A 23,630-nucleotide genomic window follows, 5' to 3' on the forward strand; every position below is an offset into this window, starting at 1 on the left:
GATTGGCCACGCTAAATTGCCCCTTAATTGGAAAAAATGAATTGGGTACTCTTTAAAAAAAAATTTTTTTTAAAAAGGCAAAATCCATGAATTTAGACATGATATGAAATGCCACTTTGATGCATTATTCTTAAACAATGTTTTCCCCCTCACTTCCTACTTTAGAAAAGTACATAAAAATGTTGTTTACTGTTAAGCTTCTCAATGTTGTCCTTTTACAATTGGACACCAAGGTTTCCATTGAAGAAACATTTGCAGTAAGACATATTGAAGTAACGATGAATATATGCGTTGTGCTCACGTTGACTTTTGTGTTTGTGTCAATGGGTACAACAAATTTGATCATTGCAAGTATTGGGCAGATATTACGAAGATTTTCTGCTGGCATAGAACCTTATTAGAGATGACTGTTTTAGAGAAAGGCTGCAACATTGTAGTCTCTGGCTTGTACATGTGCCTAAAAACCCATTTACTCCTTACAATTCCTGTCCTTGCGGATCAATAGGAACTTGCATTTTCAACGGTATGTTGAACCATGTAACTAGATAATAGAAGAAGCTGTTCGCTGTTTCGCACAGCAAAAATGGGCCACCAAACTGAGAAAAATGGTTACAATGAGATTCAATGTTGCTTTGGGTTCTATTTATTTCTATCCAGGTGATTATGTTCTCCAGTTTCATATAATGTTTGATTTATCAATTGAACCAAGAGATATCTCAATCCTATTATTTTTTTTACAAAACTTAAGACGTACCACTATAGCTGCAGTGACAGGAATAATGTATAATAATAATTATTGTCACAAGTAAGCTTACATTAACACTGTAATGAAGTTACTGTGAAAAACCCCTAGTCGCCACATTCCGGCACCTGTTCGGGTACACAGAGGGAGAATTCAGAATGTCCAAATTACCTGTAGCGTGTCTTTCGGGACTTGTGGGAGGAAACCGGAGCACCCGGAGGAAACCCACGCAAACACGGGAGAACCGTGCAGACTCCGCACAGTCAGTGGCCCAAACCGGGAATCGAACCTGGGAACCTGGTGCTGTGAAGCCATAGTGCTAACCATAGTGTATTCTGTAAACTGAAGGTACCTACTGCTTATTTATATAACATGAATATTTAAAAAGAAATACTTGGGCATTGCTAACAATGAGCATGGGTCGGTGCCAGGGATGGCACATAACCGAAGGGCAAGTGGGCGGGCAAGACTAAATATAAAAGGCATCAAGGGACAAAAATCGTGTAGGGAAATTGTTGAGAAAGTTTAAGCTGCTCGGAATTGGCAAATGTAAAAGGCGAGAATATGAAGAGCTCTAAAACTGGATCAGGTAGCAAGGTTGAGACTGCCATGGAGAAAAAGAAGGCCCAATGGTGAATGTGTATAAAGGTGCGAGGTGGAACTGCACTGAATGTTGAGTTTAACCTTGTTTTAATTTCTCTATGCATTGACCGATTTGTAGGGATATTTAATTAAGGTAGTTAAAGAATCGATAAGCCCTTGAGAACATGTTCCCCTCTATCTGTTTAAGCAGCCGGATGATTATTTGAGTTAAGCTGAAAATGTGACTCTCTTGGGCTTTAAGCATGTTTAAAATAGTCTGAGCTGTACCCGAAATGCTTAGTTCTGTACGTAGATTATTGTTTTTCCATTTTCAGTTGATTTGGCTGAAGACTTTTCCCTGCTTTCTCATTCATTTTGCTTTTCCCTTTCTCGCACCCTCCCTCCCATGTTTTCTCAACTGTTAGTCGTAATATGGTTTCACAGGTGCCAGTCAAGCTGCCCTGTGCCCAGTAGTACCGTCGACAACGAGCATCGACAGGCTAATATTTGTCGGTATTTAAGTAACCTCAGACTTGACCGTTCTGTGTGGCTCACTACTCAAAGCAGGGTCTGAACATTCCATTGTGGGTTTACTGAGAAGCTGCAGAGTGGGACCTAGGATAGTTCCACATGAAGTAATCCAAACCAGCAACGAAAGAGCTTTATGTCACAAAGGAAGTGGTACGTGTAGCAAATAAAACTGTTTTGTCCAGACAGTTTTAAATGCTGGTGAAAAATACAAGGCCGAGATTATGCCATGCGTTGGCTTTTTAAAGAAAATCATGTAACTTGAACAGTAACTTCTGTTCGGAACATTCTTTGGTGGTGATCTTGAAAGTGCAAATTATTGTTCACTCACTGTGGCCTCTGTCCCCTGTATACTTCTATTTTAAATGCTCATGTGGGGCTTTGATTAGATCAACATTCATGCACTTGTCTCAACTCTTGATCTGCCTCAGTATAATCGGACCTGCTCCCACTCACTAAATGCCACATGGTCAACATTTGAGTGACAAGATTCCATTAAGTCACCGTGTTTCTCTGGCACATTTGCCAAACATAGATGTATGCAAGAGAGAGAAAAAGCCATTCAGTCCAATTAGGATCCATTCCAGGACCTGATTGGAGTATTTTAATATTTTTTCCTATCCTAAGCTCATTCCTCTCCTCCCGTCTGTATCACAAATTAATCCCCAAAAATCCTTTTGAATGATTGTCTGCCGTGCCAAATGTCAGCCTGTTGTATTAATGGGCAATGATAAATTTGGAGTTTATTTCTTAAAGGGAAGGTGTATTCTTCTAATGTGCTGCAAAAAATAAAAGCACATCAGAACACTTATTCAGTTACCCTCCTTTTTGGAATTGCTGATTTGCCCTGGCCCGTGTCCTTGACGGGTAGCGGCCAAGCCACACACATCTTGGGTTCAGCTTCTTTTCTTTGCCAAGTTGGCAGATCTCAATGGGTGCCACCATTAGTTCAGCTGCTAAAGAAGGCTTCTGCACTCAATTTGCTGAACAACAATAACCAGCATTTATCTAGAGCCATTAACGTAATAAAACATCCCAAGGCCCTTCACAGGCGCATTATAAAAGAAAATTTGCCAGCAAGCCACATAAGGAGATATTACAGCAGATGGCCAAAAGATTGGTCAAAGCGTTAGTTTTTAAGGGGTATCTTAAAGGAGCAGAGAGAGAGAGGTAGAAAATTTTAGGAAGGGAATTCCAGAACTTGGGGCTTTGGCAGCTGAGTTGATAGCTACCTATGTTGGAGTGATTTAAAAGAAAGTGATAATCAAGAGCCAAAATTAGAAGGGAAAAAAGCCCAGTTAACCCTGACTGCTATTTAGCAAACCCCCTGCTGGAATATAGTCCAGTGTGGATATCGGGTGCATCGGGACTGCATTCACCTGTGAAGCCCTCAATGATTGAATAACCGATCACAACCTACTGCCTAAGCTCACACATGAAGAATGGTGTTTCGCAGCTAATGACTTCAATCATATAACAAGGCGAGGTGCACATCAAGGTAGTACACACCTATCAATCACAACATTTCTTATTAAGAAAGCTAGGTGAAGAGTCACCAGTTATCGTAAGAAAGGATAAACCGAGACGAGGGTTTTTTCAAACCTGTGCATTGAGCTCCCCTGGTGAGTTAGTGGATAAAGGTACTGCCAAGTATTAAGGAACCTACTTTTGAGTGCTACAATTGATCTAATTGCTCCTGGGTGAGGGAGAGGGAAAAAAACAATCCAGGTTTGCGTTTCTGATGCACTTAAAAAGTGATCCTTGCTTGAAAGGCTGTGTGACTGGGGAGGACAGGACCTGGATCAGCTGTGATACCAATGGCCTGCCGGCACTTGAAGCTGGACTCATGTTGAGAGTGGCCATTTGGTAAATGTAACAACAGTGGTGCCCGTTGAACTAGACCCCAGCCTCATTCAGTACACTCAGGAGAAAGGGGAGACAATTGGCAAAAATAAAACTCTAGCCTTAAATTAGGAGCTGTTCAGTATATTTTATTTCCTCTTTAAATTTAGCTTACACCTTTTTTTAAAAACTCATAAATATACTCTGGCTGTCCAAAACATTGCAGTCAGCATTTTTCACTGTGGTCTCTTCATCAGAACATTTGTATGATTTTGCTCTTCCTATTTAATAGGATGATGCAGGTAGCACCAGTAACTGCAGAATTTCTTCTCATCCCCCACAGTACAGATCAGCAGAGCAGGGTCAGATGAAAATCAGTTACTTGAATCACTTGCTCCTGTTCCCCATCAAGTAAAGGTCCTAGGTTTGACCTCCGTCTATATTGAGTTGGCTGATCCAGTTTCAGGCAGCAGTTGGAATGCAAGAGTTGGCCTCAGTGCCACTCCTGACTGCTACCTAATGGCTCCTACTGGAAAGTGCATGTTTGTGGTCTCGGGCGGTAGGATCGTGCTCTGCTGGGGACATGGCCTGCAGTCTAATAGCCTTCCTGCTTCAACTTTCTAACTCTGATAGGTTACAAGGGAGTTGTTTATGCCCATCGAACTGTATTCTGGCAAGAGTTGGGAGAGTGTAGAAGAGGGCAAAAATGTAATACCTGGAACAACCACGACACACCAGGTGCTTGATTTATTTTGTGCGAAATGGGTACAGGCTTTTCCAAGATGATATTGACTAGGTCAGCGTGTTTCTCTCTTCGCAGTAGGGTGATGTAATTGTATTTCTGTTTACCAGACAGATATATTTAGCTGACCACATGTCTAACAGGATATATCCTGTATTTTCTTACTCTGTATCACTCCCACACGACCATATTAGTTCTGAAAAAGCTGCATGGAATATTGGCAGGCGTCTAAATTAAAACCAGAAACTTGCAGCTCCCATGCAGTCTTTTCTGGGTACCACATATTTTTCTGGATATGGTCATCTTGATCACCTTCTTGGTGATCAGGTTGCTGGTCTTTTCACTTGCATGTAGAATGTGCCCCTTGGCTCGCCCACTTACTGGAATGGACTGCTCTGTTTGTATGCTGTTGAAAGATTCAGACATGGCTAATTAGGTTATGCTTGAACAGCTCATCAATTATGGGTCAACGTGCAAAGCCGAAGTGTAATTGAGCCAGGGGTTCAATTGATGATCTTTACTGAGTTGGTTGTTCTCAGCCAGCGTAGCAGTTGAGGCACGGCAATTATTGTCAGCAACTCGAGGCCGAAGGAGAGGGCAAATTAGCCATGGTACCTACTCTTGCAGTCAAGTTACTTTGGGGAAAGTACTTGTGTGTGGGGCTACTAAGAGGTCAACAATAGGCTTGGATGTGATGCCTCTGAAAGATAAATGATCTGAGGCTATTATTTGGGTGCTCACTTGCAGAATGACCAATTGACCAAAATCCTAGACTGCGACTGGCACCTAATCACCTGAACCTTAGAGTGGATAAATGCCTTCAGGAGAGGGGAAGAGTAAATCAGCAGCATCAGAAAGCTTTCATAGAATTTACAGTGCAGAAGGAGGCCATTTGGCCCATCGAGTCTGCACCGGCTCTTGGAAAGAGCACCCTACCCAAGGTCAACACCGCCACCCTATCCCCATAACCCAGTAACCCCACCCAACACTGTCGGCAATTTTGGGCACTAAGGGCAATTTATCATGGCCAATCCACCTAACCTGCACATCTTTGGACTGTGGGAGGAAACCGGAGCACCCGGAGGAAACCCACACACACACGGGGAGGATGTGCAGACTCCGCACAGACAGTGACCCAAGCCCGGAATCGAACCTGGGACCCTGGAGCTGTGAAGCAATTGTGCTATCCACAATGCTACCGTGCTGCCCATAAATTCTTACTGTTGGGTGTTGAGATTGAATGTTCCCATATGCACAGGGGCATGAGTAGGCCATACTTGTGTCACAAAGCTCTGTGAAACAATATGTATACCTTTTATTGTGTTCCTCAAAGGCAGAAAATATAATGTCAGAAATTCCAACTGCTGTCTTTTATTTTGCACCGATTGAGGCTGATCTGATGTATGTATTAGATGCAGGATAAAGTTCCTCATCTCGGTCCCAGTATTCTTTAACTCTGCTGAATAGTGGTATAGGGTGGCAAGGTAGCACAGTGGTTAGCACTGTTGCTTCACAGCACCGGGGATCTGAGTTTGATTCCCGCTTGAGTCACTGTGCGGGGTCTGCACATTTTCCCCGTGTCTGCGTGGGTTTCCTCTGGGTGCTCCGTTTTTCTCCAAGTTCCGAAAGAAATGCTTGTTAGGTGAATTGGACATTCTGAATTCTCCCTCTGTATATCCGAACAGGCGCCGGAATGTGGCGACGAGGGGATTTTCACAGTAACTTTATTGCAGTGTTAATGTAAGCCTACTTGTGACAATAATAAAGATTATTATTATTATAAGCCAACAAAGTCAGCATGGATTTATGAAAGGGAAATCATACTTGACAAATCTACTGGAATTCTTTGAAGATGTAACTAGTAGGATTGACCAGAGAGACCCGGTTGATGTGGTTTATTTAGACTTTCGAAGGCTTTCGACAAGGTCTCACATAGCAGATTAATATGTAAAGTTAAAGAGCATGGGATTGCGGTGGTGTCTTGAGATGGATAGAAAGCTGGTTAGCAGACAGGAAGCAAAAGGTTGGAATAAATGGCTCTTTTTCCCGATTGGCAGGCAGTGGCTAGTGGGGTACCGCAGGGATCTGTACTAGGACCCCAACTATTCACATTATATATTAATGATTTATATGAGGGAACTAGATGCAGGATTTCCAAATTTGCAGATGATACAAAGTTGTGTGGGATGTGAGCTTTGAGGAGGATGCTGAGATGCTTCAGTGGGATTTGGGCAGGCTGAATGACTGATCATATGCATGGCAGATGCAGTATAATGTAGGTAAATGTGAGGTTATCCCCTTTGGTAGCAGAAATAGGAAGGTAGATTAATTATTTGAATGGATGTAAATTGAGAGAGGTCGATACTCAGCGAGACCTTGGTGTCCTTGTCCATCAGTCGCTGAAAGTAAGCATGCTGGTACAGCAGGCAGCAAAGAAGACAAATGGTATGTTGGCCTTCATAGCGCGAAGATTTGAGTAAAGGAATAGGGATATTTTACTGCAATTGTATCGGACATTGGTGAGGCCACACCTGGAGTATTGTGTGCAATTTTGGTGTCCTTATCTGAGGAAGGATGTTCTGCTATGGAGGGAGTGCAGCAAAGGTTTACCAGGCTCATTCCTTGGATGGCGGAGCTCCCCGTTGTAAAAAACGGGGCTATGTGCGGCCTTGGCCTCGTGTTCCCTGTTTAGGCCCTTTATTTGAATAGCCATGTGTTTCTCGGCACTGAGTGTCGGGAAACATGCAGTTAAACATGCTCGCTCTGGAATTTTGTTCCCTTTTGGGAAGATCCCGCCCTTTGTGTTGTGATGAAGGGAACATACTTAAATCATTGTCTCCACGGATGTTGCCGTGTTTGCTTCAGAATTCCGGCATTCTACAGTGTTGCTTTTCATGATGTAAATTCATGCTCACAATTGTAGGTATGAACTTGAACATTTCACATTTCTTCGATGTATATTGAAATGTAGGTTGTGTGATCTTTATAATATTCTCCAAGGTAAAACGACACATGCTCAGGCAGTGCCTTGAGCGATCTTCTATCTCTTCTGCTTTATGATGCGTGAGTCTGTTTGACTGCTCGCATGTGCAGAAACTATTTTTTAAAAACATCATATCTATTTTATTTGAAAGCTATGAAATGTCCATTGGCACTTTGACAAGGCTGCCCAATAGCTCTAGCCAAAAGGTTTATAAATCAAAAGTTCCGCCTGTTACTTGATGCCAATGTAAGCATTTCTTTACTGGGCCATTACACGGTGCATAGCCCACAATGTCCCAGCTAGTAAGAGTGCACTTTGTTGTGCCTGGTGATATGTTAGCTCTGGAGAAACCTGCATTGACCGAGCTAATAAGTGCATACCGCCTTGTGTCTGATTACATGTTCGCTGTGAAGGTCTGAGATTGTACAGATTAGAGAGTGTGGTTGAGCTCTTAAAATAGCATAATGGTTCAAAGCACTTGCACCTGTAGCACAAAACCACACATCAGAAAGTCTATTCTGTAATTAAAGCAAAAGATTGCGGGTGCTGGAATCCAAAATAAACAGAAAATGCTGGAAAAGCTCAGCAGGTCTGGCGGCATCTGCGGAGAGAGAAAATAGAGTTAACGTTTCCAGTCCGTATGTCCCTTCAGAAGAAGAGTCGCTGAAGAGTCATCCAGACTTAAAACGTTAAGTCTATTCTGCATTAGTTAATCTCCCCGATCTCTAGGACTCTTAGGCCAGGAAAAGATAACAATAAGCTAAAGTTACCACAGCTGATTTCTGTTCCATAATAATAATCTTTATTACTGTCACAAGTAGGCTTACATTAACACTGCAATGAAGTTACTGTGAAAACCCCCTCGTCGCCACATTCCGGCGCCTGTACGGGTGCACGGAGGGAGAATTCAGAATGTCCAATTCATCTAATGAGCATGTCTTTTGGGACTTGTGGGCGGCAATTGGAGCACCCGAAGGAAACCCACGCAGACACGGAGAACATGCCAACTCTGCGCAGACAATGACCCAAGCCAGGGTATAATAGAACCATGTGCTACCGTGCATGGTTCCTGTTGTAATGTGCGGTGAGAAGAAGCTGTCTAGATTGGTGTGAAAAATGGGCACATAGCAAAGCTGACAGTATCTGATACGTATCCGTGTCTTCAGGAATGGAGACAGAATGAATCGAGAGGTGGGAACAATTAATTAAATAAATAAATCTTGAAAATGCCGAAGGTGCCCTGGGCAATTTAAGAAAAGGTCGGAACTTTAAAGTTGCGAGTTTAATAGTTCTTTTGCAGAAACTTAACTTGGTGTCTTTACTATTCCAGTGTGCAGCTGCTGTCTTTCTTTTCTTTCCATAGTGTTCTCTGGTCGAGTCTCACCTGTCTGACGTAATCACTGTTAACACAGATGTGTCTGGAAATATAATCGGTGTTTCCATTGTAACTGTCCCTGGGTCCTGCAATGGAGCAGAAGTGGAAGATGTGGATCTGGAGGTCTTTAACACGACTGTGCACCTAATGCAGCCAGTCTTGGCATCAGCGTGAGTATTTTTCTGCATGCGTGTATTTGCTGGAACTCTTTCGATTGTGTGTATTTTTCTTGTGATCAAATTCAAATAAATGATTTGCTATTTGGATAGATCACATGTCAGATGATGCAAGTTAAAAATATGGAGCTTTTTCGCCCAAAGAGTGGTGAAAGTCATGGAATATTACCAGGGATAGCGATTGAAACAGCCAATATAAGTTGATTTTGGAGATAATTTAATGTATTTTTTGCGAGATAATGGATTGTGCAAAATAACGAGGAGATAGGTAAGTGAGGTTGACATTGACTCTGGAGGACATGCAAATGAACTTGACATCCATAACTATACTCTAGCAGGAATCATTGATAGCAGTTCTGAGCAGGGGAAATGTGGCAAATTTTCTTTTAATCCTTTTAGTTCAGGGAATGCTGAGTCCAATTTTAATGCCAGTTCCAATGTCCCAGCTAAGATTGGCCAATTTGGCCTGGCTCGGTCTCTAATCGAGGAACATTATGGTCTGTCTGGCCCAGTTGTCTTCGTGGAGAGCAAGGTTAAAGTTTAAAGAATATTGTGGATGTTGGCATTTAAGCCGATCTTTGGGAAGCTTCCAAAATCCCTTCAAAAGCAGGGTACAGCTTATATGCTGAGTATAACAATGAAAGAGCGGTGTGGGTGATTGCCATTTTGAAATGTCCAGTGCAAAGAGTGGGTGTGTCTTAAGCTCCCACTCACCTTTTGTAACGCAACCCGTATTGCCTACTTGATCCTTTAAGCCCAGTTATTAGATATCGATAAGTAAAATATACTTTTGTGGGGAGGAAAACTGAGGCCGATTATGAATGTGGGTATAATAACATGTCATGACTGAAAGGGGTTGACTCATAAACCGAGTCTCTGCAAAAACACTATTTTTTTGTGGGGGGGGGGGGGGGGTCGCCTCCCTCACTCACGTTGCCCTAAATTTAAAAAAAATTGTTCCATTCCAGGCCAGAGACAGCCGCATTTATCGAGCGGTTAGAACATGAACAGGCCCAGAAAGCGAAAAATCCACAAGAACAAAAGTCATTTATCGCAAAATATGTAAGTTGGCCCTTTCGGGGGGGAAAATGTTTTCCTGGCTCATATATTTAGGGTGAAATAATAATTGCTATAATCTTGAGACTGTGATATTTAAAAGGATTAAACATGATATTATGTACATAAGCACGGAGCATGCAATCGCTCTGTAATTGACGGTGGAATAACACCAGCAGCTATTTATTTCAAATCATAGCCTGTGGCCCATTAGTCCTGCAGCAATTGATCCACAATCACGTGTTCTTCAAAGTAAGAGGCTAAAGTTTTCTCTGCTCCTATGGTGGCTTAGATGAATAAATGCATTGCCTGACGTGGTTCGATGTGACAGACGTTCCTGGTTCAGACTGCTGTTGAGTTAATGGCATAAATGGGTCCTCAGTGCCCCTTGTGTGAGGAAGGGCAAATGAAGAGCACCGGTTCCTGCTCCTGGTTGCCATGCGTTTAGCTCGACTGGAAGGCGCACTTGCTTGGATATTGATACACAGTTATGATTGGCTTAGGTTCCTCCCACTTTCAAATGACTGCAGACAGTCAATCGTATAAGAGTGGACACTTGGGCTAGGTGCCTGAGGATCTGGCCGTTGCTTTAAACTGCCGTACTGAATTGTTGTGTTAAATCAGTTACCTCGACGAATACGAGGACCACTTGTGCCTATAATTCCGAAAAAGAGGAGAGAATGGGGATCTGGGGCTGGGGAGAAACAGAAGTATAAGTAAGAAAAATACTCTTCCTTCCACCTTCAAACAAGCTGCATCCACATATATTATAAATAGAACGACACATCTGATGACACTGATACATCTCTTAATGTGTTACTGTCATTTGTACGCAATATATCGAAGTACATTTACTGCTATTAAGAAGTCAAATAAAATGTAATGCTTTAAATAGAGTCCTGTGTGGAGATGAGGGATGTATAAGATTGCTTATAATTGAAAATGGAGACGGAGATCATCTTGACCATGCAAGTAAACTGAGTGACTACGAGGGAACATCAGTCCAAGAATTTCATATGCATTCAACACGAATGTGAAAGAGTTGATTTTCCCGCCCCCCACCTGAATATTCCAAGTATTAATTCTTGCTAAGTTTGCATTTCAATGTTTAATGCTGATTGTGAGCTAGTTGAATGGTAGAATGATTAGATGCAGTGGCCCCCATCTTCTGCCATTACTGCTACAAACCTGTAATGCCTTTCTGGATATTGGCAGTAGTCCAGGAAGCTGACGCTGAGAGCTTTGTGGAAGTCTGTCTCCATCTGGAGTCCTCCTCTCAGCTGCTTCTTGACAGTTTGTCTTTTCTTGAATCTGAGTTCTTGAAGCTGATGTGGACCACCTCCGCATATGGGCTTTACAGTTGGAGATTGATGAAGGAACCTACGACCGTGCGAAAATTCACAAATACAGGTTTTAATTGTAACTTTACACTCCTAATTTTCTATCCTTTTTACTCCTTTCCTGTGGCATTTGCTCTTACAGGAGTATAGTTTGGCACATACCGGCAATCGTTTAATGCATTGTCCAAGTAAACATGCTTCAGTTGTATAGTCATAGATGTTTGCAGCTTTTTAATCCAAGTGGTTGCTATGACCGAACTGCTGCATTCTGACCGCTGTTCTGATCAGTTAACTTGACACAGACCAAGAATCAAACTCTGAATCTTCCTATCTGTGTGACACAGTATGTTTCATTGTTTTATCTACCAAAGCAAGTCGCATGCTGTTGTACCATTCATTAGAGAGCCATGATGTGAACATTTAACTTTAAATGACATTCAACGCAGTGAGGACGTACTTCCTTAATCGGGAGATCATTGATCTCCGCTTCATTGAGAGGATTCTGAGCAGAAACAATGTTCTTTCCCTGCTGGGAGGTGAGGGGTTAAGAGAACAAAGAACAAAACAGCACAGGAACAGGCCCTTCGGCCCTCCAAGCCTGCACCGACCATGCTGCCCGTCTAAACTAAAACCGTTGTATCTGACTATCCATTCTGTCCGTGCCACTCATAATCTTGTAGACCTCTATCAGGTCGCCTCTCAACCGCCGTCGTTCTAGTGAGAACAGACCGGGTTTATCTAACCTCTCCTCATAGCTAATGCCCTCCAGACCAGGCAACATCCCAGTAAACCGCTTCTGTACCCCCTCCAAAGCCTCCACATCCTTCTGGTAGTGTGGCGACCAGAATTGTACACAATACTTTTCACTGTACTTCGGGACCTGTGACAATAAATCAAATCAATCAATCAATATTCCAACGAACTAAGACCCTGTACAGCTGCAACATGACTTGCCAATTTGTATATTCGATGCCCCGACCGATGAAGGCCAGCATGCCGTATGCAGCCTTGACCACCTTATCCACATGCGTTGCCACTTTCAGTGATCGGTGGACATGCACGCGCTGATCCCTCTGCCAGTCAAGAAACTGAGGCTAAGTTGCCCGCAGTATCATGCGGCTTCTAATGCCATTGTCAGACATTTAGGAGAAGCTTATTTGCTTTCCCAGGCTCTGCAGGTTTAATTGTAGTCAAAGGCATTGTTTGGAGCAGAGGTGTGGCCAAAGTGACATGGAGGGTTTGCTCAAAGACCATGCCATGAATACCAGCCGCGTACCCATTTGGCCATTTTTTGACAGCAAGCTGTTCTATCTCTCATAATCCTACAACCATGCACAGTACTGCCCTCACTGGACATATGCATGCATGTATCCACTCGAACACTCGTTACCAATCAGGGCCAACAAACCTGAACTTTCTTAGTTTATAATTCTCAGTTCCTCACTGAGTAAGGGGCGACACAGATTCTTGATGTTTTAATAAGGAATAGGGTCTCCCAATGAAGTCCTTTGATGCAGAACCAAACAAATTCACTGCAGAAATTCCCTCATAAGACCCGTCAGTGGGGAAGCCGCGGTTGTGTTGCTGACCGTTGCAGTGAGAGTGACCTGACCCGCTCACCAGAAACTAATGTATTCATTTGGTGACAGGATTAAGTGGAGCACAAACAGTGGCTGAGAGTGTGCTCCAAGCTTGGGAAAACATGAGGGGTTTGGATAATGCGTTAAACCACAAGAGTGAAACACATTACATTTTAGGCATGCTGATCCTCAGAGTGTTGAGCTCGAATCACATTGCCATACATCATTTAATTTTATAACGTATACAATTTTGTTTTATATTTTATCCTATTTGGAGATTTCATGTGCCGTTTTTCCACTTTGCTTTCTCGCCTTCAATGATCACTGTGATCCAAGTATTATATGATGGGAGAATTTCTTTTGCTCCATCGTCCACTTCTCCGAAAGGCTTTAATTCACTCTGGGATGTCGTTGCTGTATTGCTGTCAGCTCACCTTTTTCTGCCAACCTAGAATATTAATTGGGTATTTGATCGAGGTTGCATTGGTCCTGAATCCAAGCATGCTGTTTAACATATTCAGTTATTTGTGGATAGCATTGAGGAATTGGAGCTCTGTCGCCCACCCGGCGATTCTCCGCCCCGCGATGGCCCGAGTGGCCGCCCGTTTTCGGCCGGTCCTGCCAGCGTAAATCAAACCAGGTCCGTACCGGCGGGACCTGGCTCTGCAGGTGTCTTGCGGCGTCCTCTTGGGGGGGGGGGGGGGGGATCTGGCCCGGGGAGGTGCCCCCGCGGTGTCCTGGCCCGCGATCGGGGCCCACCGATCCGTGGATGGGCTTGTGCTGTGGTGGCACTCTTTCCCTCCGCGCCGGCTGCTGTCAACCTCCGCCATGGCCGGCGCGGAGACGAACCCCCCTGCGCATGCGCTGGGATCACGCCAGCACACGCTGCCGCTCCCGCGCATGTGCCAACACGCGCCGGCCGGCAGAGGCCCTTTGGCGCTGGTTGGCACGGAGCAAAGCCCTTTGACGCTGGCTGGCGTGGCGCCAACCCCGCCGGCCTAGCCTCTGAAGGTGCGGAGGATTCCGCACCTTCCGGGTGGCCGGACGCCGGAGTAGTTCACGCCACTCCTCGGCACCGGTATGGCCCGCCCCGCTGGATAGAGGAGAATCCTGCCCCATATTGTTTCTTTATGATGTAATATGCAAAAGGTTTTATATTCTAATAACTTGTGAAACTCCCCCCAGCACACTCCCCCATCACTACCATCTCCACCATCTTTAGCCTTGATCCTTGTTGCACTGCTAGACTATGCCCTTGTTTTACTTTTTTTTATAAAAAAGCCGTACAAATATTCTTTGGTTTAATGTTTAAAAAAAATCACCATCGATACTGTTGAAGCAGAACTACGCAATTTAGAAGTGATGAGCAGGTTGTTGAACAGTGATGAGTCACCCACCTTTCACAACATGCTGCGATCGGTGTGATGTCTTTTGAATGAATGAAATGAAAATCGTTTATTGTCACAAGTAGGCTTCAATGAAGTTACTGTGAAAAGCCCCTAGGCGCCACATTCCGGCGCCTGTTCGGGGAGGCTGGTACGGGAATTGAACCGTGCTGCTGGCCTGCCTGGGTCTGCTTTCAAAGCCAGCGATTTAGCCCAGTGTGCTAAACCAGTCCCAGTACTTTTTAGAGTACTCTTTAACGAGCTGTTTCCCCTGAGCTGGAAGCTGCAACCCAGTGGTATTATGTCCTTCACAGGCCTCCCATCCTTCATAGAACATAGAACATCGGCCCTCGATGTTGCACCAACCTGTGAAACCACTCTAAAGCCCATCTACACTTCCCTTATCGTCCATATGTCTATCCAATGACCATTTGAATGCCCTTGGTGTTGGCGAGTCCACTACTGTTGCAGGCAGGGAATTCCACGCCCTTACTACTCTGAGTAAAGAACCTACCTCTGACATCTGTCCTATATCTATCTCCCCTCAATTTAAAGCTATGTCCCCTCGTGCTAGACATCACCATCTGAGGAAAAAGGCTCTCACTGTCCACCCTATCTAATCTTCTGATCATCTTGTATGCCTCAAATAAGTCACCTCTTAACCTTCTTCTCTCTAACGAAAACAGCCTCAAGTCCCTCAGCCTTCCCTCATAAGATCTTCCCACCATACCAGGGGCAACATTCTGGTAAATCTCCTCTGCACCCTTTCCAATGCTTCCACATCCTTCCTATAATGCGGCGTCCAGAATTGCACACAATACTCCAAATGCGGCCGCACCAGAGTTTTGTACAGCTGCAACGTGACCTCATGGCTCCGAAACTCAATCCCTCTACCAATAAAAGCAAACACACTGTACGCCTTCTTAACAACCCTCTCCACCTGAGTGGCAACTTTCAGGGATCTATGTACATGGACACTGCTCATCCACACGACCAAGAATCTTACCATTAGCCCAGTACTCTGTCTTCCAATTATTCCTTCCAAAATGAATCACCTCACACTTTTCTGCATTAAACTCCATTTGCCACCTTTCAGCTCAGCTCTGCAGATTATCTATGTCCCTCTGTAACTTGTAACATCCTTCCGCACTGTCCACAACTCCACCGACTTTAGTGTCATCTGCAAATTTACTCACCCATCCTTCTATGCCCTCCTCCAGGTCATTTATAAAAATGACAAACAGCAGTGGCCCCAAAACAGATCCTTGTACACCACTGGTAACTGGACTCCAGGCTGGACATTTCCCATCAACCACCACCCTCTGTCTTCTTACAGCTAGCCAATTTCTGATCCAAACTGCTAAATCACCCTGAATCCCGTGCCTCCGTATTTTCTGCAATAGCCTACCGTGGGAAACCTTATCAAACGTTTTACTGAAATCCTTATAATCCACATCAACTGCTTTACCCTCATCCACCTGCTTGGTCACCTTGTCAAAGAACTCAATAAGGTTTGTGAGGCACGACCTACCCTTCACAAAACCGTGTTGACTATCTCTAATTAAATTATTCCTTTCCAGATGATTATACATCCTATCTCTTATAAACCTTTCCAAGACTTTGCCCACAATAGAAGTAAGGCTCACTGGTCTATAGTTACCGGGGTTGTCTCTACTCCCCTTCTTCAACAAGGGGACAACATTTGCTATCCTCCAGTCTTCTGGCACTATTCCTGTAGACAAAGATGACTTAAAGATCAAAACCAAAGGCTCAGCAATCTCCTCCCTAGCTTCCCAGAGAATCCTAGGATAATCCCATCCGGCCCAGGGGACTTATCTATTTTCACACTTTCTAGAATTGCTAACACCTCCTCCCTTATGAACCTCAAGCCCTTCTAGTCTAGTAGCCTGTATCTCATATTCTCCTCAACAACATTGTCTTTTTCCTGTGTGAATACTGATGATAAAATATTCATTTAGCACCTCTCCTATCTCCTCGGACTCTACGCACAACTTCCCACTACTGTCCTTGACTGGCCCTACTCTTACCCTAGTCATTCTTTTATTCCTGACATATCTATAAAAAGCTTTAGGGTTATCCTTGATCCTACCTGCCAAAGACTTCTCATGTCCCCTCCTGGCTCTTCTTGGCTCTCTCTTTAGGTCCTTCCTAGCTAACTTGTAACTCTCGAGCGCCCTAACTGAACCTTAACGTCTCATCTTTACATAAGCCTCCTTCTTCCTCTTGACAAGTGTTTCAACTGTTTTAGTAAACCACGGTTCCCTCGCTCGACCACTTCCTCCCCACCTGACAGGTACATACTTATCAAGGACACGCAGTAATCTAATTGTGGTCACTATCACCAAAGTGTTCACCTACCTCCAAATCTAACACCTGTCCTGGTTCATTACCCAATACCAAATCCAATATGGCTTTGCCTCTCGTTGGCCTATCTACACACTGTGTCAGGAAACCCTCCTGCACACATTGGACAAAAACGGACCCATCTAAAGTACTCGAACTATAGTGTTTCCAGTCAATATTTGGAAAGTTAAAGTCCCCCATAACAACTACCCTGTTACTTTCGCTCCTATCCAGAATCATCTTTGCAATCCTTTCCTCTACATCTCTGGAACTTTTCGGAGGCCTATAGAAAACCCCTAACAGGGTGACCTCTCCTTTCCTATTTCTAACCTCGGCCCATACTACCTCAGTGGACGAGTCCTCATCAAACGTCCTTTCTGCCACCGTAATACTGTCCTTGACTAACAATGCCACCCCTCCCCCTCTTTTACCGCCTTCCCTGAGCTTAATGAAATAACGCATAGAACCCAAGATCATTAGTTCCAGCTCCCTCTTGTTGTTCTCCAAGCCACGTCAGAAGGCCACGTTACCACAGATCCCAGAATAGTTATTAAAACTACTCATGCGTCTCTTGTGTCTCCTATTTTTACCAAGTGTGTTAATCCTATTAAAATAATGTTAAATGGGTAGGTGCCTCTGTTAAACTCGAGAGGAAGGAATTGTGGATGATAATAATAATCTTGGTCGGCATGGTGGCGCAGTGGTTAGCACTGGGACTGCGTAACTGAGGACCCGGGTTCGAATCCCAGCCCTGGGTCACTGTCCGTGTGGAGTTTGCACATTCTCCACATGTCTGCGTGGGTTTCACCCCCACAACCCAAAGATGTGCAAGATAGGTGGATTGGGCACACTAAACTGCCCCTTAATTGGAAAAAACTAATTGGATACTCTAAATTTATATTAAAATAAAAATAATCTTTATTATTGTCACAAGTTGGCTTACATTAGCACTGCAATGAAGTTAATGTAATAAGGCCCTAGTCGCCACATTCCGTCGCCTGTTCGGGTACACAGAGGGAGAATTCGGAATGTTCAAATTACCTAACAGCACGCCTTTCAGGACATGTGGGAGGAAACCGAGGCACCCGGAGGAAACCCACGCAGACACTGTGCTACCGTGCTGCTCATCCTTCTATTACTGGGGTATGATGTCCTTGCATATGCTACACTTAACCTTTATCCGTCAGCCTTTGTGTTTTTGGTGGCATCATGCATGCAGCAATGGTTGGCCACACCCTGTGATTGAATCTCGTGATTTAAAAAGTAATAATGGGATTTATTTCACTACCTGTGCAGCTTGTGCATATTATATAATATAGGGCTTATTTAGGCCTAAATTTAGGGCTTGTATAAGCCTGAATTAGGGCTTGTTTAGCTCAATGGGCTAGACAGCTGGTTTGTGATGCAGAACAAGGCCAGCAGCGCGGGTTCAATTCCTGTACCAGCTTACCCGAACAGGTGCCGGAATGGGGCTTTTCACAGTACTTCTTACTTGTCACAATTAAAGATTATAGGGCTGCGCGGTAGCATAGTGGTTAGCACAATTGCTTCACAGATCCAGGGTCCCAGGTTCGATTCCCGGCTTGGGCCACTGTCTGTGCGGAGTCTGCACATTCTCCACGTGTGTGCGTGGGTTTCCTCCGGGTGCTCCGGTTTCCTCCCACAGTCCAAAGATGTGCGGGTTAGATGGATTGGCCATCCTAAATTGCCCATTGTGTCCAAAATTGCCCTTAGTGTTGGGTGGGGTTACTGCGTGATGGGGGATCGGGTGGAGGTGTGGACCTTGGGTAGGGTACTCTTTCCAAGAGCCGGTGCAGACGCGATGGGCCGTATGGCCTCCTTCTGCGCTGTAAATGCTATGATAAGTGGGGCATGGTAGCACAGTGGTTAGCACAGCTGCTTCACAGCTCCAGGGTCCCCGGTTCGCTTCCCGGCTTGGGTCACTATCTGTGTGGAGTTTGCACTTTCTCCCCGTGTCTGCATGGGTTTGCTCCGGTTTCCTCCCACAGTCCAAAGATGTGCAGGTTAGGTGGATTGGTCATGCTAAATTGACCTTGGTGTCCAAAAAGGTTAGTTAGGTGTGGTTACGGGGATAGGGTGGAGGTGTGTGTTTAGGTAGGGTGCTCTTTCCAAGGGCCTGTGCGGACTCGATGGGTCGAATGGCCTGCTTCTGCACTGTAAATTCTATGATTCTACGATATACTTATGCTTTACAGAGATTTAACACTACAGAAAAGTTTTCTTCAAACCGCAGCGGGGAATTAAAAAAAAAAACAGTAACTCCATTCAGCTTGTTTCAGAGACCCTGGGATAGGGAATATAAAAATTCCACCAGATCACTGTTTGGTGACTTGAGCTGCAAAATGCACATGCAAAAATCTGGTGAGCTCTTAATTGGGTTAGACTGTGACATCCTTCTCTGTTAATCAGACTGCCAAGATTCAATGCTGAGCCTCGTGTGTCGGCGAGATATCTGATTTTCACCATGGAACCAACTGCACCCATTCCATTCAGCACCTTCAGGAGAGAGATTTGTAAAGTGGGAGGAAGGATGGCTTTGGAGAACATTCATGAGGCGGGGGGGGGGGTTTCACCCACCAACTGTAATCATGCAAATACTGCAAATTATAAGAAAGAGAATGGGCTGTGTATGTTCTTTAGTTTGTATGGGTGGAGAGTGATGAAGAGACTCGGTAGAAGCTGCGTGCCGCCAACCTAGGATGGAACTTTTGGCCCTGGCTCGTTGGGTTCCACCGAAATTCCTGGACCTAGTGTTACACAGTGACTTTCAGAAATGCGGTCAGCATAAAATGAGTGGGGCAAGCCTAATGATGACGATTGCTTCGTATATTGTGCTGTTGTGCGTGTGAATATGATGAGCTGGTATTTCTCTCCTTTTTTTAATTCAGTGGCATTTAATTCTGGGCGGGGCCATCTTTCTCACGGTTACAAACACCTTCAAAGTGCCTCAGCAACTAGGAGCACAAGCCTGACATCTGCAAAGTAATGGTGGTTCCCGTGTTTTCGGGAGAATGCATGCAGTGACAAACAAGGCGCAATTGAGTTTCACAAAGGTCAATTACTCCCTTCCCTTACTCCTGAAGTCTGGACCTTGGTTTTAGATTCTCAACAACTCTTCGTATCAGAGCAGAAAACTAATTCTTTTCTGAGAACCTAATTGTCCAGTGACTGCGAGGCCACCGCCTCTGGGCAACCATTCCACCTTGTAGCCAATGATTGTTACCAACAGAACAGGCACATTCCTGCCATCAAGAGATCGATTTAATTCCTGGTGACATGAAGCCATTCAGTGCATCATAGTAGCTCTCGCCTCTGGGGTCTGTTTGCACTGTGTTAATACAGGCCCAAGAAGTTGGACATGTGAATTAAGTTTCTATCTATCCAAGATGTGGCTGGCATAAAATTGGAGTGGGACAAGCCTAATGATGTCTTCTACATGGCTTTCCATAAAGGAGCTCAGCCAATTACAAAAAATCACGGCCAACTATCCCAGCCTCATTCATTTTAAATTTGTTTCTTTGTTGTTTACTGTTTTGGAACTTCTCAACTCCCAAATATCATTTGACCTTTAATCTTTTGTTTGTCGCTTGCAATCTCCTATTTGTCCTTTATTTTCTTTCAGTTTAAATCAAAAACACTGCTTCCAGCTTGATCCAAACCAATCCAATGAATAATAAGAATCTTTATTGTCACAAGTAGGCTTACATTAACACTGCAATGTAGTTACTGTGAAAAGTCCCTAGTCGCCTCACTCCGGCGCCTGTTCGGGTACACAGAGGAAGAATTCAGAATGTCCAATTCACTTAACAGCACGTCTTTCGGGACTTGTGGGAGGAAACCGTAGCACCCGGAGGAAACCCACCCAGACACAGTGAGAATGTGCAGCCTTCACACAGACGGTGATCCAAGCCGGGAATCGAACCTGGGACCCTGGCGCTGTGAAGCAACAGTGCCACCCACTGCTACCGTGCTGTCCCAATGCTGTTAAATTCATATGCACTGATTCATCAATTACTTCACTGACCATAATCCAACTGAGGTGTGGCAACATGCAGCAACCCTCAAGAGGTTAACCTGGTGTACCCGAGAGTCACTCAATCGAGAGAATTTGGGGACACAGCAGGTGAAGGGCCAATGAGTGGAGGTGAGGGTAGGACTGACGGACTCTGCAGCCAACTGCAAATCTTGGCAAACTCTTCACAAGTTGGATTGCAGTAAAAATAATCAAGTGGATCCTGAGACCTGTGAAGTTGTTCTGGAGAAAGATCTGAATCATGCAGATTGGATATTAAAATATTGAAATTCTATCAACAATGGAATTTCCATGGATCCTTGTGGCCAGATGAGATTAGAGGAAATTCCATCACCTGAGGCATTGGTTTCTACAATTACAAGCAGCCATTGTAAACGGCATTCTTATTTTCTGGTTTATTTTTATTTTTCCCCACTTGTTAACATCGCTAGGTCACAAGGTGGTCATACCTCTAGGTCTCATTTTGGTTCACGAAAATATTGGCGCAAATGAACTATTCCCAAAGACCCCAATTCTTGGAGTGTGCTGAGTAGTTGGTCTCAGTTTGTGGTTCTCCTTTCCCCTGGGCTAGGGCGGGAATAAATCAGACTCTGCTCCTCGATTCTGCTTGTTAGTCGATGACAGCCGCTAGAACTGACTGTTAAGTGGTGGGGATAGCGTGAGAGTAAGATCAGGTTCATCTTGTGTGTTTTCTGTGGTTGTTAACCGACTAATGCATGAAGAATGTCCATGAGTCTGATACCAGTGGGGATTCATAGGACCGTATTCCAATGTGACTGGCTTGCAGGTGATTTCCATTATGTAACTCATGATCTCCCAGAGCTTTGTCGTTGGGATGAGGGGTGGATGGGTTGCAGCTCAGATAATGTGCTGAAGGAATCTAGGATGCTCATCAAGTGTCAAATGCAGAGCACCAGTTGTAGCGAGAACACAGGTGATGATTCTCAGAAAGAGACGGCAGTAATGGTAATTTAAATGGCAGGGTAAATGAAGTTCCTGAGTTTATCTACCAATTTGTCATCCTTTCACTTGGTGCTGAGTAGTGGACTTTAAGTCGAAGACTAGAGAAGCCAGCATATACATGCAGTGAGCATCTCCTTATTCTGGGTAGATGGGAGCAATGGTGTTTAACTCTGGGATACAGAATCTCTTCAGTACTTAAAATCTGTCTTCCTAGATTTCCCTTTATGAACTGTTTAAAGATGAATGAGGCATTTTCTGATCAAAGTGTTTAATGCTATATTGAAGAAAAATGTTCATGAGCAATATTCTGATCAGCACAGAGTCATCAGGTCAATGCTAACTCCCTACTGGGCCTTTTCAGTGAATTTCCTTCCCTCGTAATGAATTGAGTTGAAGGGGTATTCGGAGGTCAATTGAGAGCCAGTCACTTTGGTGTGAGATTGGAGTCATGTGTAGGCTGGACCAAGTCAGGAGGTGGTCATTAGGTAGTACAGAACTTGAGTATTGCTGATAAAAAAGACATGTCAAAGCGTTTTGTCTCGCACACTGAGGATTATTTAGCAAATGTCCTGTTGCATCTAATGTTGGACACTGTTGTGAGTTTTGCCAGCATGGGCTGGTTGGCTGGGACATGTATGTGATTCCATGATTGGACAACATTTGCTAAATAATCCTCAGTTTGCTAAGAATTACACTGACAATAAATTTAAGATCATCAGTTGGGCTTGCAGTGTGGCACTTTTATGTGTACCGATATTAATATTATTGATACACAGGGCCCTGTTCTTTGTCGACAGAAAGAACCTGTAGACACGTTGTGCCTGTTTCAGCTAAACATCATAAGTGGCAACTGTTCACAGACTCCTTTCTCAGAAGAATGCATGGCTAATCAGGGTGAAGCTGCCTGGTTTAAATTTCAAACAATGCTTTTGTTACTGTCAGTCACCATCAGCTGGTGCATTCTCCATGGCAAAGCTTCTGCCAAGCAGAGTCCATTTGCTAACCAACCAGCACACACTTCTCAGACAGTAGAAATTGTTGTTTTTCCTTTATATTGGTATCCTTGCGAAGTGTCCTGATGAGTCTAAAACGAAAAGCTTTGACATGTATCTTTTTCCCCCCATCAATACTCAAGCGAGGAGAGCAGATTTCCTTACTTAAAGGACATCTGTGCATCAGTTGGGTTTTTTATACAACAATCCCACACCTTCATGATTACTTTTTCGAGTACCAGTTTTTTGCATTTAATTTTGTTTTATTAAACTGAATTCTTCTTGGTTTATCATTTATAATATCACTACTCTTAAGAGCTTGAAGCACTTGTCTGTTAGTCAGCGGTGAGTATCTCTTTCCTGCTTATCTGCCTTCGCAAGGTGAAGGTTAGCGTGCTCTTTGTATTGTCGACCTGCAGGCTGAATATCAGAAGGTTGGGGAGGTTCTGTTGCATTTGTGTTTAATTCACGCAGCTCTCTGTACGACTCGTGGTTTTGCTCACCCTGCTGGTGCTCGAGAAGATTAAGAACCCTTATCCTAATCTCCCAGGGAGATTCTGACAGCGCAGTCTGAAGACAGACACAAAGAGCTGCGGAAAATCTATAATTTTTCCCTTTCTTAGTTGGCGAAGGGCTTTGCCAAATATCTGTTGAATTAACGCATTGATCTCCTGCTGTTTTTCGGTTCTGAAGCATGGGAATGTAAACAGCAACATAGAAAACCTGTAGAGGCAGAATGAAAGCAAAACAGTTTGATGGTCTGGCGTAGCACTGAGCCAAACAGCAGGAAGTCCCCCGTTGAATCCTTAGCCTGATTTGAATTAGCAGATCTCATCCGAGGCAGCATTTGGGAATGCTGCAATTTGCTTCAGTGCCCTTTGGTTTGGTGAGGGATTTGAACAGCCCTGCTCCTGATTGCTATTCAA

At 44.2% G+C, this 23,630-nt stretch overlaps 1 protein-coding gene across 1 annotated transcript in view; it reads left to right on the plus strand.

Annotated features, from left to right (window-relative positions):
* Positions 1 to 23,630, plus strand: part of emc10 (ER membrane protein complex subunit 10) — a 45,145-nt gene that overhangs the window by 15,169 nt on the left and 6,346 nt on the right. Inside the window, exons 5-6 of the mRNA XM_072492269.1 lie at positions 8,783 to 8,964; positions 9,939 to 10,032. Of these exons, the coding sequence (XP_072348370.1) occupies positions 8,783 to 8,964; positions 9,939 to 10,032 (276 nt within the window). The remainder of the gene's footprint in view (positions 1 to 8,782; positions 8,965 to 9,938; positions 10,033 to 23,630) is intronic.

This window comes from Scyliorhinus torazame, chromosome 29 (assembly GCF_047496885.1).
Source record: "Scyliorhinus torazame isolate Kashiwa2021f chromosome 29, sScyTor2.1, whole genome shotgun sequence".
Taxonomy (NCBI): Eukaryota; Metazoa; Chordata; class Chondrichthyes; order Carcharhiniformes; family Scyliorhinidae; genus Scyliorhinus; species Scyliorhinus torazame.